This window comes from Xiphophorus couchianus, chromosome 7 (genome assembly GCF_001444195.1).
Source record: "Xiphophorus couchianus chromosome 7, X_couchianus-1.0, whole genome shotgun sequence".
NCBI classification, from domain to species: Eukaryota; Metazoa; Chordata; class Actinopteri; order Cyprinodontiformes; family Poeciliidae; genus Xiphophorus; species Xiphophorus couchianus.
Window position 1 is genome coordinate 13,014,800 of NC_040234.1, and position 17,595 is coordinate 13,032,394.

General features: G+C 37.7%; 1 protein-coding gene across 4 annotated transcripts in view; it reads right to left on the reverse strand.

Moving 5' to 3' along the window:
* The window catches only part of myo16 (myosin XVI), a 113,162-nt gene that overhangs the window by 39,890 nt on the left and 55,677 nt on the right, over positions 1-17,595 (reverse strand). For all 4 annotated transcript variants that reach the window (XR_003596229.1, XM_028023224.1, XM_028023225.1 and 1 more), the window contains exons 9-21: positions 16,769-16,919; positions 16,479-16,629; positions 15,732-15,842; positions 14,019-14,084; positions 13,064-13,191; positions 9,839-9,944; positions 9,005-9,122; positions 7,945-8,092; positions 7,722-7,839; positions 4,492-4,609; positions 3,717-3,788; positions 2,104-2,245; positions 1,444-1,516 (exon numbers count right to left, since the gene is read on the reverse strand). Coding sequence is in view for 3 of the 4 variants with exons in the window: in XM_028023224.1 (XP_027879025.1) it covers positions 1,444-1,516; positions 2,104-2,245; positions 3,717-3,788; positions 4,492-4,609; positions 7,722-7,839; positions 7,945-8,092; positions 9,005-9,122; positions 9,839-9,944; positions 13,064-13,191; positions 14,019-14,084; positions 15,732-15,842; positions 16,479-16,629; positions 16,769-16,919 (1,502 nt within the window). In the remaining variant the exon portion in view is untranslated. The remainder of the gene's footprint in view (positions 1-1,443; positions 1,517-2,103; positions 2,246-3,716; positions 3,789-4,491; positions 4,610-7,721; positions 7,840-7,944; positions 8,093-9,004; positions 9,123-9,838; positions 9,945-13,063; positions 13,192-14,018; positions 14,085-15,731; positions 15,843-16,478; positions 16,630-16,768; positions 16,920-17,595) is intronic.

Here is a 17,595-nt window from a genome sequence, read left to right on the forward strand (position 1 = left end):
GCTTCTGATCTGGCAGCCCTATGCTCAAGAACACTATCTGACAGTATTTGGAAACAAAGTTCAAGTTGCATTTTGAGGACCTGACAGTATATCCCTGTTGTAGTCGGTTTGCTGGCTCATCCCACAAAATCAGAAAGCAGCTGTCCAGATTCACCATAGAACTGTACTGAATATTGAGGGAGAGCCGCCTGGTCATGGTTATAGTTACAAAATCTAACAAATGCTGAGAGGAAGGATCTGCAATAATGCTCCCTTGTGCACCTATGACGCAGTAGTTTGTCACAGAAGCAGCTCTCTACTGTAGTTCAGCTTCAAGCATGAGGAGGGAAACTTTTTCGTCTCTTGGTGAACAACTGCGATAAAGGTTGGGAAAAATTGTTGCAGTCAGACAAGACGAATTTGGTCAGTTCTGAGTCCTAAGTCAGGGATCCTCAGCAACCAGCACCAGCAGTTGGGCCTACAGTCTATTGCTTTTGTGGTTGTTCGATAAAATACATAAAAGATGTGACCCAAGTTCTGTTTTTCTGCACCAAACAAAAAAAAAAAATACCATAAAATGTAAAGACTGTACTTTAATTTGTAAGGGAGCACACCTAGGAAATCAGTAGGGGATCAAATACTTATTTATCCCCCTTTACGTCTTCTTATTTAAAATTCTTAAAGAGCAAATAGAATAGGATTAAATTGATATCTGCAGTTTAAAGCTTCAAAATTGCCCAGATAACTGGGATCTTTATGTACCTGAAATAAATAAACTGCACTTCCCATGTTTTATGTTGTACTATTGCATTCTTTGGAATGCTGTAGTATTTTTTTTTATTATTTTGGGGGGTATTTATATTTTTTCTTACAAAGTACAAAAACAAAATTTGGCATGGAGAGAAAATATAAAGCAAACTTATGTTTAGCATCACCTTAAATTGAGAACTTCTTAAGCCGCTTTATCCTTCTTTAACCTTGAACTTCAGGGAAATGTTTTTTAAATTCTGTTGTGATCACTGAAATTGTGTGTTTTTGTAAAAAATAATTGTGTTTTTTGTTTTACTGTTATGTGTTGGTTCTTGGACAAAATAGTTTTCTAAAAACATGGTTTCTGTCTTCTAACTTATGTTGAGAGAGAGAGAGAGCAAGCAAGAGAGAAGGAGGGAGACTACAGCCTACGTGTAGCACACAGTCAGTCATTGTGGTCAGTCATCAGTTCATTTGAGGACAGTTGAAAATCACGCCACAGTCAGCCACAGACCTCAGCTCATTCATTACAATTACACATGAAAAAATTCCAGTCTTAAACAGATAAGAGCTCCAACTATTTCAACAATTTGACTAAAATTACAAGATCACATTTTTCAGCTCAGAAAAGCCAAAGGGATTCTATTTAAGGCGAGAGTTACACAATATTAATGTTTGAATTGCGAAAATCTAAAAGGGACAACCAGATCTCACCTGTTCAAATTCATTTCTTTGAAATTCTTCAAACCCAAACATGTCCAAGATTCCAATTTCCATGGCAGGATCGCTGGAAGTAATAAATCGAGCAAAAAACACACAAAGCATATTCATTAAAGCAGTGAATTTTATTTCCAGGATCAGTATGAGTCTGGTGTGATGCTACACCAGCAGTAAAGCCTGAGGGTGTATATGCAGCAACATCTGACAAAAAGGGAGTGCCATGAATGTGTGGTTGACAAATTTATTATATTTAGCGGTATGTGCGCAAACAAGGCAAAGCACAAACACATTCCAAAAGATGCACTGTGGGTTTTCTTTCAGGGTGTGATAACGCTCAACAACATTAACACCAAAGATCCCATGACCTCCACCTTGTGCTGTTTTGTTTTTGAGTGTGTTTTTGTAAGACCTCCAAGCATTATGGACCTTGAGTGTGTCTGTTAAATTTCTTCTTGGATTTCATGGTGCATTCGTAAAGTATGACGAATGTTCACTCCACAATGAAGCCTACAGTACTTCAGCCTTGGAAATGTGACTATTTGTTTGCAATGACAGCTATATACGTCAGTGATAGGAATTTAGACACAAGGGAGCCAATAGCCTGGGATTTTTTTTGTTGTTGTGATTGTGAGTAAAAACACACATAACACATACCCAATGCTGTCATCTTGTCCTTGAAGGTAGTTGTTGATGCTGTTGGCCAGATAGTAGAAGAGTCGCCCATAGATGGATTTAGCAAGCTGGTCCCTGTACTGTTCTGCCATCTCTACAGTGTGACGTCTAGTAATCACATCACCTGAAAAAAACAAAACAAAACAAACAAAAAACCGAGGGTCATAGCACTCTACAAGAATGCAAGCTCAATTCTAAAAGTGCCAGAAATAAGTAGCTTTCTGCAAATTCATTTAAAATAACTTTATCAGAAGACATCAACTTATGGAAAGAATGATGTGAAACATAAAAATCACTTTGTGAAATTTGCAAGTGATGGATTATATAAATGAATCAGTTCCCAGTGAAGTAAAATAAAAACTGACTCTAGTGAGGAGGGAGCTTGCACAACACTGGAAATAATTTTGGAGACTACTTGGTTGTTTTTGAGAGAAAATGATTCAGCTGATAAATTAGACAAATATAAATGTTTGTGATCTAATTTTCTGTTGTGTTTACATCATAACTACGTCAACAGTATTTCACATTAGTATGCAATAAAGTACACTGTGCCTTGTGCCTCTAGCTTCAAGGAAAAACAAACAGCTGCTACTAAATATGATCTTCTACCTTACAAAAATGTATTGCAGGCAATGTTATCTTCTTCAGCCAATAAATCCTGGTCTTCCTTATTAATCTAAGTGTTTTCCCATCTTTACTAGGATATTAAAATTGTAAGAGACTTTATTAAGCACTGCAGCTTTCCATTGGTCCATGTCATGCCAACTATTCTGCAAAGGGGAAAAGAAAACGTGTAGAGAGCAGCTAAATAACAGATTCACAGCCAAATGAATGCTGCATTTCTGAAGCAGAAGACAACCTTTTCTGAGATTTGTCCGAATACAAAATATCTAACAAGTAAAATTATCAATAAAATTATCAATACGTTCTCTAAAACCAGAGTAGACGTGCTCATGTTAGTCTAGAATGTAAGCAAGTTGCTCTTTCAATTAAGTATCAGACTGAAACTATGCATCAGGAAATGTCTATTTCTAAATGATTCAGATCAGGATCATGCACAAATTATCCTAATTAGGACATCTGTAATTCATACATTACCAGAAACTGGCGAATTCATACAGTATCACAAATTGGTACTGAACAAGACCATTAAGGCAGCCAAATCTATCGGTTCCTTGGCAAAGTTGCAAAAGGCTGTAGTTTCAGATTCTGTGATGAGTATTTCAATATTCTCATTTACATTAAAGGTTTTTCTAAACCTAATGAGACACAGTTAGGCCAAAAATGATGGCTTATGCAGAAAAAAAGATTACTTTACTCACTACAAAGTATCCATATTACTTCCAGGCAGAAAAAACATGTTGGTTAAGCTAATATGCAACTTTGAATCTAAGTCAGCCAGGAGGATATAAATAAGTTTTAGCTTGGATTAACTTAAGCAAGAACACCTGGTTTATCAGAAGGAAGTAGGCAGAGCTGAAACTATAGGAAACAAACTAGGTTAAAGACATATGGTTTCTTCATTAGTCAGGGTATTTCTCTGCAGCAAAATAAAAACCAGTATAAAGCAGTGGTGAAGGTTGTTTGATCAATACCTTTAATATACTGAACGTCAGAAGTGAGGGCAGTGCTTAAATCATTAGCGGACACCTGCAGCAGTCCAGCAACTGGGAAGAGAAAGAGAGACAGATAGAAAAACATCAGAGTAAACAACGTGATGAAAACCTGAAAAATAACAGCATTAAATAATAATGGTGTATCTGAAAGGTAATGCCGATGACCTCCCAGAGCCCATGTGATCTGATGATGACGTCACGCTGACAACACAACAAGCTGAACTCTGCCACAGCTGATGCCTGCTCAACTGATGGGAAGAGCTGGCAGGGATTAGTCACCGCTGGACTTGTGGGCAGAATCCATAAACAAGCAGCACAAACAGGTGATGGCAAACCCAGAAACCCTTTCCTGACATCACCAGCCATGACTTCACATCTCCCTGACAACGACTGGCTCTTTCCCGTCTGGGCACTGACGTTGTTGTTTACCACTTTGCAAAGGGTCGGGGGTCGCAGGAGCACATGGAATGAGTGCGCAATGAGAAAATAAAGCAGGAAAAAAGGAAAAACTGTGACTCCAACAGAGTGGAGTGTGCCTCAGACTTGCTCTTTCAGACTGTTTGTTGCTGGTTGCCAAACATGTAACTGTCTAGCTCTTAGCTATTTCTAACTCAGACATTCTAGGGGAAAAGTGAGAGATAGGCAATGAGGACAGGATAAAGACGATGTGGGAGCATGATGGGCTCCACCCTCCTCATTTTCAGTAAAAATGTGGCTGTAAAGCCGAGGGCGTAGTTGTGACGGAGGCACTGACCTCTCTCCAGCAGCTGCATGTCAGAGGGGAAGGCTGAATTAGCATCTGTCAGGGCAGTGAAACGTAGGTCCCCAATATGGAGAACAGCAGAAAGCAGCGTGAACACAGAGTCAACTTCCTGGATGAGAAAAATAGAAAGGGAACAAATACGTAATTAGAAAAAAAATCAAGGATAATAAATAAAAAGGAAAGAGAGTAAATGTTACATTTTTATGATGTCCTAGAATCAGCATTAATATTAAACATATTTATTTAGCAAAAAAGGTTTGAAAAGTATTGCTACATTTTTGAAGATTTTCTTCCTGCACACTACACAAAAATAAAGTTTTTAAATGGTTTTTGATATCATTTTGAACATTATGATTTAAAAAAAAACATCAGGAAAAGTCATTTGTTTTCTAGAAAACAATTAAGGCTGTAATAATTTTCTAGTTAATATGTCTTCAAGAAACAAGTGCAGAAGACCAGCTTCCCTCTATTTAGGCACATAGCAGAGCTACAAATCATTAAGGAAATTATTGTCTCCAATGTTTTTAAGAAAGATTAATGGCGATAGAAAGATAAAGAAAAAAAGCTATCGTAATAAGTCCAATGTAAAAACTGGTTGTGTTACCCCTGATGGCAACAACTGCTGCAATTGCTTGCGATAACTTGTAATGACTCTTACATATTTCAGTGTTGGTGTATTGTTCTTCTTAAATGTAGTGGGGGTTTTTTCAAGATGTCCCACATTTGTCTAATAAGTGTATGGAATATTTAGTTGTTTTTTTGGGATGGGACTTTATGCCTTGGGATTTTTTTTTTTTTTCAGCAATGGTTTTGAACTTGGGACATTTGCATGGTTGCCATTTTGCCTCTTTCTTGTTGTTTAATCATAAACACTGACCTAATTGGGGCAAGTAAGACCTCCAGTGCTTAGGTTGTTGTTCTAGTATGCTTTGAGACATCCTGAATGAGTTACTGTTGCACATTTGGAGTAATTTCTCCAGCCAATCCTAGAAAGGTTTTCCATTTTTACATGTTTTGGGATTTGTGGATAACGTGTACTGCAGTAATTCACTGGATTTGACCGATGTCCCAAAGCTTTGAAAATAGTTTTATAAACTTTTCCAGACTATCAAAAGACCTAGTTTTTCAGTTTTTTCGTAAATTTGTCAATGTTGGGGAGTGTTGTGTTGAATCTTAAGACATTTAAACCTCCTTTATGCTGTGATACAGATTTTTATTTATTGATTTATTTATTTAAAATGTAAAGCAGTGCCTGCGCATGGCTTGTTTAATTGAACCCAGAATTTTGGTTAATCACTGTTAATTCATAATGTAAACATGGGGGACAATTACATTACTTAGAGGCAGGTTGTTTTGGAAAGCTTTTCTTAATATTATTTGAAAACTGGATTTTTTAATTTATTTTGATATTAAAATTTGCCAGATGATTTGAAACAACAAGGTCTGGGGAAAAAAAGAACACGCAATGCTGTTAAATTTCTTGAAACAGGAAGAAAAGGAGAAAAACAACTGCTGCATCATGACATGTTACAATTTGCAAAAACAAGAGTGTCTGCTTTCTCTCTTGTCGCCCTTCTCTCCTGTCGCAACGTTCCTCACTCTGTGCCCTTCAACAGAGGACGCCTCATGGAAAACCCCACTTTACAGTTGCCTCTGATTCTCTGCGCAGGGGGATGTCTGAGTAGGAGGGTGTGTGCTCGTGAATATGTGTGAATATGTGTCTGTGTGTGCGCCCTCTCAGGGCAGGATATTGGAGCTGATATCTCAGAGATAAACACAGGCATTAGTCTCTGTCTGACACTCTATACACAGAGCGACTCCCACCTCCCCTTTCCCTTCATGTGCACGGCAAAAAATGAAGAGAGAGAGAAAGGGAAAGCAAAGCAAAGCAGTGATATAAGGAGCGTTAATGACGATTGACCCTTGGGTCTGGACTGGGAGTCGTCTGTTGATGAGAGCTTAGACAGAGACCAATGGGTGGCCGATCACTTCCACTAACACTCTCCCACCCCCCTTTTCTCTACCTTGCAGTCTTATCCAGTTGGATGGTAGTGTCCTATGATAACACCACAAGCAGCCACTGTTTTCCTCCATCCCTTATGCCCACATCTATTGGCTGCTGCTGGATTAAAAGGTGAGATGATGGTCACCCACTGCTGATAAATGCTAAATGGATATTTAAGAATAGAACCTGAAATGGTTCTTGGACGTTTTGCGTGTCCTCTCAGCTAGTGGTTCCTGGTGACATTAAGATGGAAGGAAGACACACTTCATACAGTTTAGAGGCATTTAGAGGCATTTTCAGATCTTTGCTTAGATGCTTGATTAAGTACTTCATGCATGAGGTGCCTTGAAGCCTTGGAGGTTTTGAGTGTCCTCTCATCTGTCAGCTTTAAGTTGTATTTGCTGAATGAATTTATTTCACAAAACATATCTCAAAGTTTGTTGGGGTAATGGTTTGTTCCTAAAATTAAAATTATTTGATTGGACAAATTGACCAAAAGTCAATTTCAATTTAAGCCTCCTAGACCAAGAAATGAGCTCTGTTGGATCTACAAAAAAAAAAAAAGACAGTGATATCTTGACTTCCAAATAAATGAGAATAACATTTTTTAATTTCAGTAGTTCAATTTGAATAGTAAAACTCTTACAACATTTAGAATCATTAAATTCAAGGTATTCTATTAACCGTGAAATAATTTCTTTAATGACTTATAGTGCACAGACTGAACAGATGTCAACCAGAAACCCCTCAGACAGGATAGTAAGCCACAAAAGTTGCTAAAAAAGACTTTGTTGTACACTAAGTGTTGCATAGCATGTAAATAGAAAATTGAGTGGAAGAAAAAAGTAGCTTAGAAAAAGGAGCACATGCAACAGGGAAAGCAGCTGCATTGGATGGACAGCATATGATACATAGGGATACTTTTTCAGTTTTCCAAAGTTTTTGTATTAAATTGGTGTTAAATATATATATATTATATAGTAGAAACTGAATTTTGGATTTTTATTAGCAGTAAGAAAATAATTCACAGAAACAGAGGCCTAAAAAATATACCACATATGTGTGAGGTGAAGGGCGGAAATAAATTAACTTTATAATGATGTTCTATTTTATGGAGAAACAACAGTGAGATACTTTTTTCTTCAAGGTGTGTGAATTTTACACCTTAACCACATGCCTACAACATCTGACCAAACAGAACAAGCAGATCGGTGACCTGTTTGTTGAAGCCCAGGGTGCGCAGAGCTTGTTTGACTCCAGCCAGATGCTCCCTGCTCTGGGCAGAAGCTAGGGCGACAGGAGGGCTGTCTCCTGGAGTTGCACCACTAAGATACCTGGTGACAGGAAGATGGAAGGAAGAAACAATAACACACGCTTCAATCATCAAATTCTAAATACAAATTTCAATAATTCAATATATTTATTGCACAACAACATACCTATGAGCCAAGACATTATTGAGATAAAGTGCAGTCTTGTCCTCGGGGGAAAGGCCTTCGGCCATCAGATAGAAGATTCGAAAGTTTTGCTGCTGAGGCGGCAGGTGAACTAGACGGGTCTTTTCCAGCATGTAGGTGTAAATGTGGGCTTAAACAGGACACATGGTATTCAAGTCAGTACAAAAACCTTACATCATTATTGATAAACAACTTGAAATTACTACCTTTTTAGTATCTATTTAATGGCAGGTATCAAGAATTTAAATTTACGTAGAAATGTTGAAAACCCAACAAAAAATAAATAAAAAATACAAATTAGGCATTAAATCAAATCGAGATGAAGGGATATTCTTTAGCTTTTACTGCCTCCTGGTGGTGGCTCAAAGCTAGTAACCTGTTTAAAGCTGTGAACAGGTGTCTATAGTCGTAAACGTTTCCACAATAAGTGTGTTGGAATACCAATTACTTTGATTTAAATCATTTGTGAAACAAACAAACAAGAAAGTAGCTTTTTATGTGAAATAAAATCAAAATAACACACATTTAAAGTGAAAAAAAATCTGGCTTTTAAAAGTTTGTTTCTTAGCTTTTCTCATTAAGACTGAACACTTTGCCCTGCATCCAAAGGTCAGATTAGAGGAATTTTCAAGTCTTGTAATAGAGTTTCTTCTAGATCAGGTCTGGCCTTTGACTAGGACTGATCTTCCCTCTAAAAGTGCATTTCTTGTGGCAAACTGCAAATTATAACTTGCAAGTAAGCAATGTGTAAATTTCCTTTCCTTTTTCAATTATACACTATGTTCTGATGGTGTTTCACAGAAAACTGCAATAAAATAACATAACTTAATAATATTAACACTAATAATTATAAAGAATAAAACATATTTTAAAGAAAGGCTTATATAAATCTCCAGAAGAACTAACATGAAAGTCTATATACTTAAGAATGAAATCTAACATCACTGGCAAATGTCTTATGCATATTCGAATATGACAATAAAGACATTGAATTTATTCATAACTCAGCTTCATTTACAGCCAGATGTGCACACTGCATTACCTCTCAGTATTGTCTTTTCTTTTTCACAGAACTGGATCGTTAGCAACTTGATAAAACGGCTTGAGTTGCTGTTTCTTGGGGTTTTTGCATGTCCAAAAGCTTCCAGAATACAGTTTACCTGTATTTATAACCAAACAGCTCATGTTAAGCTTTGCATTACCTTTCAATGAGAAATAAAGCATAACACACTATGCAGAAAAGAAAACATCTTTGTCAAAGGCAACAAGGAAAGTCTTCTTTTGAACCACTAGATGTCAGTGCAAATCTATGATTCGAGTCTCATCATTTCATGTCCCAGAATGAAAGGTTGACCCAGATATTGCCTACAATGACTTCATCAGAAAAGAGCACTCACTGATTACAGTATTTTAAATCAGTCTCTGAGCTAAAGCAGAATGTTGCGTTGTGAATCTAAATTTCCTATCTAGAAACATTTTTTTAAAAATAATGTGGTTAGTGTTGACCTTCAAACCAATTTAGGAAATGATTAATGCACCATCAAAAAGTGTTCAAAATCTAACATGCAAGAATCTATCATGCAGAGCATAAAGATGTTGCATGCCATCATATGTGAAATACTTGCTAACATCAATGTATGCACGCAAAGTGGGCAGGCAGGGGGCACTCAGGAATTTATGAGTTTGACAGAGAGATTTACGGAAAAGAAAAAAGTGAAATCTGATATGAGATCCAAAAGTCATTTCAAGGACACAGCTGTGTCATTGTTGCAGGTTCCTAAATCATGCAAGTCTACAGAGGACCCCTCTTCACCCACTGGATCTTTGAAGTGCAGAATTTGACAAACATCTCACAGATGGACGCATTCAGACGTACGTGTTTCATTCTGGGCTCTAACCCAAAGCCTTTGGGGCTGGAGCGAGCTGTCAAGTGTCTCACAATGTGCTTACATGCCTCAGTTTTCCCAGAACCACTCTCACCACTGAAAAGACAGAAAGAGACAAGTCTTCAGTTAGTCTTTCACATTGTGTTGTGCAAAAGTATTTATGACCTTAGAATTCCTCCACAATGAGTAACATTAAAACGTCAACAATTGTGGACACCAATTATTATGTGAAAGATCAACACAAAGCAGTGCTTAATTGTGAAAAAGACAGAATGTTTTTAAAAAGCCCTGAATGAAATATAATTCAACAAAAACTCTTCAGAGTACACATGTGTTATTTGACAGAGTGAATTGAGCTGTTCGGTGAAAACCTCAGATGTTTGTTGGAAGCCATTAATGGACAAAAAGCATCATGAAGACCAAGGAACACAGCAAATATATCATGGATAAAGTTGTGGAGAAGTTAAATGCAAGGTTAAGTTATAAAACAGGATAGCAAGTTTTGAATATCTCATAGAGCACTGTTCAATTTATCACCAGAAAGCAAAAAAACTCTAACCCTACCAAGAAAGGGCTTCCACATAACTAGCAGGATGAACAATTAGAGCATTTCTGGGGTGACATGCTAAACACTATGTTTTACAAAAAGCACAGCACCCAGTAAATATCATGTGCACCAATGTTTATCTTCAGCTGGGACTTCAACTTGTCAGAGTTGATAGTAAGTTTGATATTCAATCAAACTAATTAAATTAAAGCACACTCAGATGTTAGAATAACCCAGGCAAAGTCCAGACTCAAATCCAATTGAGAATGTAACATTAAAACTAGTTTAGCAAATTTTGTGCAAATTTTCAAGGGAGAAAAACACTTTTGTACGACACTTTATAAGTATCAGATGCAAGCCACAAATTATACTTTATATAAGCGATCATCAACAGTGTATCTATAAGTTGTGATATCAATGAACATTTTACACTGAATTTGCATTGTTAAATGTTTCAATGCGCTTTGTTCTGGTTATTTGTTAGGCTTTTTTTAAAAACCTTTTCCACCACAACAGACTTTTTATAACACAAGAAAAATCTCAAATAGAGCTTTGCCTGTCTCTGAAGAGTAGGTGTGAGTTGTTAGTCATCAGGGTGACATCATCTGTCCCCTACAGTGAATGTCTCCACCCACCTGACATCTCCCCTACCTCAGGGACCCCCACCCATTACATGTCCCACCCACTCCTCCTGACATCAGTGACATTTCACTGACTGAGCCCATACTTTTAACACCCAGGACGCCTGTTAATTTTCTGGTGACTGGATATCAAGGCTGACATAAGGCTCCCCTACAGTACATGCTCTGATACTCACTGACACGCAGGGAGACAAGACATGCATAGTAACACCAAGCAGATGGCTTGAGAAGGTCAGGGTCTCCTCACTAAAGACCGCAGCTTGCTTTTGGGGTTTGGGAGTGTCTATGTGTTATGCTACTTTTCCATGTCCAAAGGTTCTTCCGCTATCTTTTCATTTAACAGTTTTTATTAGATTTTAAGGGTAGACTGTTAGAGTATCTGCCTCAGGAAGGATCTGGACCACTGATTGCCTGTAAAAGAAGATGTGTGTGTGCATATGTGTGTGTACTTTGGTATATATGCATGTCAGACAACAAGGAGACCCACGGCACAATCAAAAGTGAAACCAGAGAAGGAGTGATAAAGTGCAAAGGAAGGAATTGAGGAAATGGAAACGTGTGCACTTGTGAGTGCACAGCACAATGCCACTGTGGGTGTGTTTGTGTGTGTAAGTGAGATGGATAGCCTGTGGCCAGGGCGCATTAACTCTCTGCCAGACTGGTTACGACTCAGTGGGAATGTCACTGGAGAGCAGGAACAGGATTTAATTGCAATCAGGGTGCTGAGTTGGTCCGGCCGAGGACAAAGAGCGCAGCTCTGCAACACCTCCCAGCAAACATCCATCTCTGCGCAAACGTGGAACAGGTCTACTGCTTGGCTTGGGCTCAGAGCTATTAATCTTTCTGGAAGGATTTAACAGGTGTGCAGCTGAGGGGAGTGGGCAAACCACGTGAGCAACCTGCCAATTATGTACACAATTATTTAGCTATAAAACTGTCACTGCAGCTCTGGTTTAACATAGAATGACTTGTAAAAGTATTCATATCTTATCACACATCTTATCACATTACAACCACAAATTTAAATTTATTTTATTGGGTTTTAATGTGACAGATCAACAAGAAGTATAATGTTACTATGTTGTGAAAATGGTTTCTTCACAAATAAAAATGTGAAAATGGTGGCATACATTTCTGTTCTCCCTTTGCTCTGATACACCAAGATGAAATCCAGTGAAGCCAAAGGCTACACTCTCAGAGCAATACTTTTGAAAATCACATTTGCCATCAATTATAATTTTTGGCTTTTTTCTTCACCAACCTCTGCCATTTATAGACAGAAATGTTTGCCCTTTTTTGTTTGGTAAATATGTTAAGCTCAGGCAGATTTAAGAGTGTCAGAACAGCAATTCAGGTCTGGACTGTGATTATGCTCTGATCTAAACCATCAATCCCTCTCTCCGTTTGTTCAGGGTTGCTGTTCTGCTGGAATGTGAACCTTTTTTGGAGCCTGTAACAAGTTTTCTTGCAGGATCGCCTTGTATCTACCTTCCCATCAACTCCAATTAGTCTCCCTGTCTCTGCTTAAGAAAATTGTTCCCACCATATTTCACCATATATCGCCATATTTCACCCCAGTGTGTTCCTGTGTGTTCACCCAAAACATTGTGTTTTGGATGTAGGCATTTTGTTCTGATTTGACCAGAACACCTTCTTTCACATGTTTGCTGTGTATGCTTGTGACATCCTTTAAACATCCCTTCTTATGGTTTCCTTTTTCACTTTTTTTCCAAAAAGCCACATTTTTAAAAGGCATGACAAAACGTTGTCCTTTCGACAGATTCATTCAGATTCAATCTGATTGGTGGATCTCCACAGCTGCAGGTTTGATGCAGTGGCAGTGCTCCATTAGGATGTTTATAGTTTGGGATAATATTCTACAAGCAAACCCTGCTTCAACATCTTCATTTCTACATAAGTTCATTGGTCTTCATTAAGCTTCTTTTTTTAAACTAGTGCTCTCTAACAAACCTAATGAAATGTCTCAACTTTGGGGGTTCCTGTATAGAAAGGAACGGCAGGAGTACCTCAGGATGAAACACTGTGGACGTCTCTCCTGCTGCATCATGTGATACGCTCTCTCAGCTGAGGAGAAGATGTGAGGCGGTAGAGAAGAGCAAAGACGGCCAGTGGAGCTCAGGTACAACTGACTCACCTAAGAAGTAGACAGAGGCCTTACATAAGATGTACACACAATCAGGCGAGGGATCAATTTTCAATGAAACAGTGAAGCCACACTGGGGATCATTCTGAGAGATAAAAGATACCACTCTAAGTAACCGTGTAGCTAGAGTTTACACAAACTTAAATGTACAAATTTAAATATTTAATCCAATGAAGTAAAAATAAATCTCATTTTCTGTTTTCTATGACTGAAGCAATAGATTAATAATCCTAAAAGTAAAAAGTATTTATTTTAGATTCAGAATCGGCATGTTGTCATTCATACTGTCCCTGTCTGCCCACACCAGCAGTGGTATGAAAGTGTTATGTTGGTGATAACAGAAACAGGGACGGAGGAGGTTTTTGCACAATGACATAATATTGTGGAAAAGGTAATAAATGAGCAATTTTCAATAACTTTCCCACTGGATTGTGTTGTCGTTTGTTTTTCTTTTCTGCTTGATAAGCATTTTTGTTCTTGTGACGAGAAACTGTAACAGACTGTTTGCGTCTAGCAATGGCTGTGTGTGTTTTCTCTGGCTAATGCAGAGTCAGTCTTACGCTGCGGATCGCTAACAGGAAGACTGCATTATTTATCAACTACTAGGTCCATTTCAGCTCCTGCTACTCTGCTTTTTATGCAGGAAACTCTTTCCTTCATAGAATGATTTTACAGCTGTAATACTTAAAGCTCATCTAATGCAAACCATCCTGCTTGAGAGAGTATTACCATATATTCCCATCTAAATTGAAACATCCTAATAGACAACAATGGCTTTTTGCTGTAAATACGTACAGGTAATTTAAATGTTTGCTCACCAAAGTGGAATAGATGGGCAACTCTTTGTTTGGATTGATGAGTAGAAGAATGTGTCCAATGTAAGTCTAAACACGAGCAGGAAGAGACACGCGAATTAGCAAACAAGTAATTCATCCTCATTTCTAAAAACTTTAATAAACAGTCATACTAAAAGGAAGCCTTGCATATGTGTTTAGCAAATTGCATGTTTGCAAATAATGTTGCAAAACATTGTAAGAAGATAACAGTAAAACTCCAACTGATAAAATGACCTGATGAAGAACTCAGACGTACTGTCTCATATGTAAGCCCTACAGACATTAAGACCAGAATGAACGGCGATCTTATTCTGACCCTCCTCTCTAACCAACTAACCCTTCATCATTCACAACTTCTATTAGAGCCAAGCTGCCTCCTGTGAAAGTGCTGCTAATGCTAATATTTAGTAACATGCTGGTCTGTCCTCCAGACTGGGCTCAAGGTTAATGGGTTGAACAAATATCCCATTCTTTGCAGACTGGAGGCAATATTCATTTATGTTTTTCTTAAAAAGTAAAATTCATGGAAATTGGATTCATTATTTAATTATTACAAATTTAGAGTTTTTTTCATTTTTCATCTCTCTTTTTAAGGATGAAAAGGAAAGGTCTTTTGTGCTGCAGAAGGCGGTGGCCACTCCTGAAAGCCCCCTTCCCTGATCACCCTGCTGGTAGCATATGGATTATTCTGTCTGTTCTTCCCCATTTATGTCCATCATTTCTCTTCTCTCTTACCCTGCGTTGCAAAACTGAAGCAAATTAGCTATAGTACAGAAAAAATCAACTGGAGCTTATTATGATTCTATTTTTAGGACTTGACTCATATTGTGCACCAAAATATTTGGTTATGCAACAAAACAACTTAGTTGTACGACTTTTTAAAAATACTAGAAGACTTAACCAGAAAGCAAAACAGTACATCACGTTCATCAGACTTTGTCAACTAATTTCTTCAGTCTAACAAATTAGATTCTAGATTATAAAATAAGAATAAGCAGAGTTCCCTATTCTCCATTTTGACTTCCTTTAGTCACCTCCAACACTGCGAACAACCCTTCTGTCTATTGCCCATCTGGGTTTCTGTAATAGCACACTATCACTGCTTCCCCACACAGCAGACTACTGAACACCAACTGTGCAGCTTTACATTGCTCTGGTTACAGTCTTTCAAAAATCCTACCTGGAAGCCCCTAAAAGCATGACAAAAGTATGGAAATAAATAAGTTGCAGAATTGATTTTGTCATATTTTCACCAGACTATGTGTGAGCAAGGGAAGTAGGAGACTCTGTTAGGTCAGTGGGCTTAAAAAAGAGATAAAATTTATGTTGCAAACAAAATCTGACGTACGACTACCAAGAATAATTAAACTAACCCATTCAAAAAACAAAGCTAGATACAGTATTTTAAGAAAGTACAAGGTCCCCTCACAATACAACTTGTTTCCATAAAGTATCAAGATAGTAAGATTTAAGGGCAAAAACCTTAAATCTGTAAATTCAGAGGCCTTCTGGGTATATACTGTAGTTTGTGCAATATGATCCAAATGCTTCACATTCAGACTTTAAAGAATATCCCAATAATTAAAGGCAACTGTAACGTCAAGAAAATATGTTTCATATTTATCCTCGCCTTTCAGGGTTTTCTGGGTGTTTAAGGTTTTGTGTGTAAAAGGTACAAGGACATAACAGGCTTACATAGATTTGGTCGTTACCAAAGCGCTTCTGCATCTCGTAGAGCAGGCTGCTGTCGGTCAGCTCGCTGAGGGAAGCGAGGTCATCATTGGGAGCTGGAGGCATCAGCTTGACCTAAAGAAACACAATGAATGAAATCTGAACTCAGAGTGGTGTTTTAATAGCCTCTGTTGTTGTCCACATACATTGCATAATTTCTACAAAACCCAAACTACGACAAGATTATTTTTGTTACTTCACTTTGAGCTTTCCAATGTTGAAATAACAGGACTTCAAATGCAACATTTTTAAGCTTCCACATTTAGATGATTGAGTGAACAGTATTCCATGCGAGATTTGGGATTTAGATTTATAGACTAATCTTGCTTCAATAAAACAGGAGAACTTGGTTGCACTGGAAATATTTTAAGGATATTTTAGACTAAAGGGGAATGAATACATAAACAAAACACATTTTACATATTTGGAAAACATTTTTTATGTCACAATTATGCAAAACAGTACTTTAGTTTTTGTCTTTCAGATAAAATCACAAGATGTTACACTGAAGTCTGTTATTGAAGCCTAATAAAATATTAAATTATTCAAAAGATGCACATCCTCCATTAAAAGAAAAACCCACACCAAATTAAGTATATACAGCTTCTTGAGTTTTAAAGATCAGTTTAACTCAAATGTAACCCTTTTGCTTTATCAGCCAAAGACACTCTGAGAAGGTTCATCCTTAAATGGGCTTTGAAGCAAAGTTACCTGCTCCAGTTTGCTTGGTCCAGAGCTAAAGGGACTATCTAGGCCATTATCCTGAGAGGGTTGTCGGCTTAGTGCTCCACCTGCCTCTCTGAACATGGCACACTTCTCCAGCAGACTGTCCCGCTTAGAGATTGAGAGACCAAGCGGATTCCTGATTAACAAAAGAGTAGGCATGGCGAGTTAAACGACTGTAATTTGGGGAAAGGATACAAAATATTTGAGTTTAAAAAGGATAAATCATAATTTACAATGTATTGAATAAATGTGTGCATATAAAAGAGTAGACTCACAAAGTTTTGAGAGGAATGTTGAAGTCATGAAAGCCTCCATCATAACGTTGGTCTGTTGAAAGTAGTGGGGCTCCGGGGTCCTTCAGTCTCTGCAACCAGCTCTCCTCTGCACTATGCAGCATCTCTGCTATTGGTTCTGACACTGCAAGATCTAATGACAGAAAACCCAGAGGTTTGTTACTTTGAAAATCTGACATCACAAAAATAAAAATAAAACTCTTCAAGTTAATGCAGGCAATTCTGAATACGTGAGAGCAAAATTTATCTATTTTATCTTTCTAATCCACTCAAATGTTTATTTCTGTAGTAAAAACAAAAGATAAAAAGTAAGTAGACTAGAAGTGTTGATATACAAGGATTTTGATGGCTTAAACAACACTGGCACTACTAAGTGTCATTATAACCCCTTTCTCAAAAATGCATTTGATGACATTGCCCTTATCCAGAATTCAAATCTAACAGAGAATCAATCCAGCATTGCAGAGGATGAGAGCTTTAGGATCTCTCCATCTGTAATGAGGCCTAAGAGGGCCCAAGGGAAAGAAAATGGCTTTTGGCTTTTTATTTCAGTCTGACAGACAGCACCCCTGACGCCCATCTCTTGCTATCCCGTTTCTTTTTTCATTATTATATGCTTCTACAGGAAAACCATGCAGCTTCAATGTTAAATGTTAAGGATTGTCTCAGCCTCTCAGGGTTTGTCTCACATGTTTTCTGTGTCTACATGCAAATATGGGGTATTGATTAAGACCAGAATGAGTCACAGGCCTGGTTAAACCCAGAGAGTAAACGGTGAGCAACAGCAGAGAGATATTATCTTACAAAAA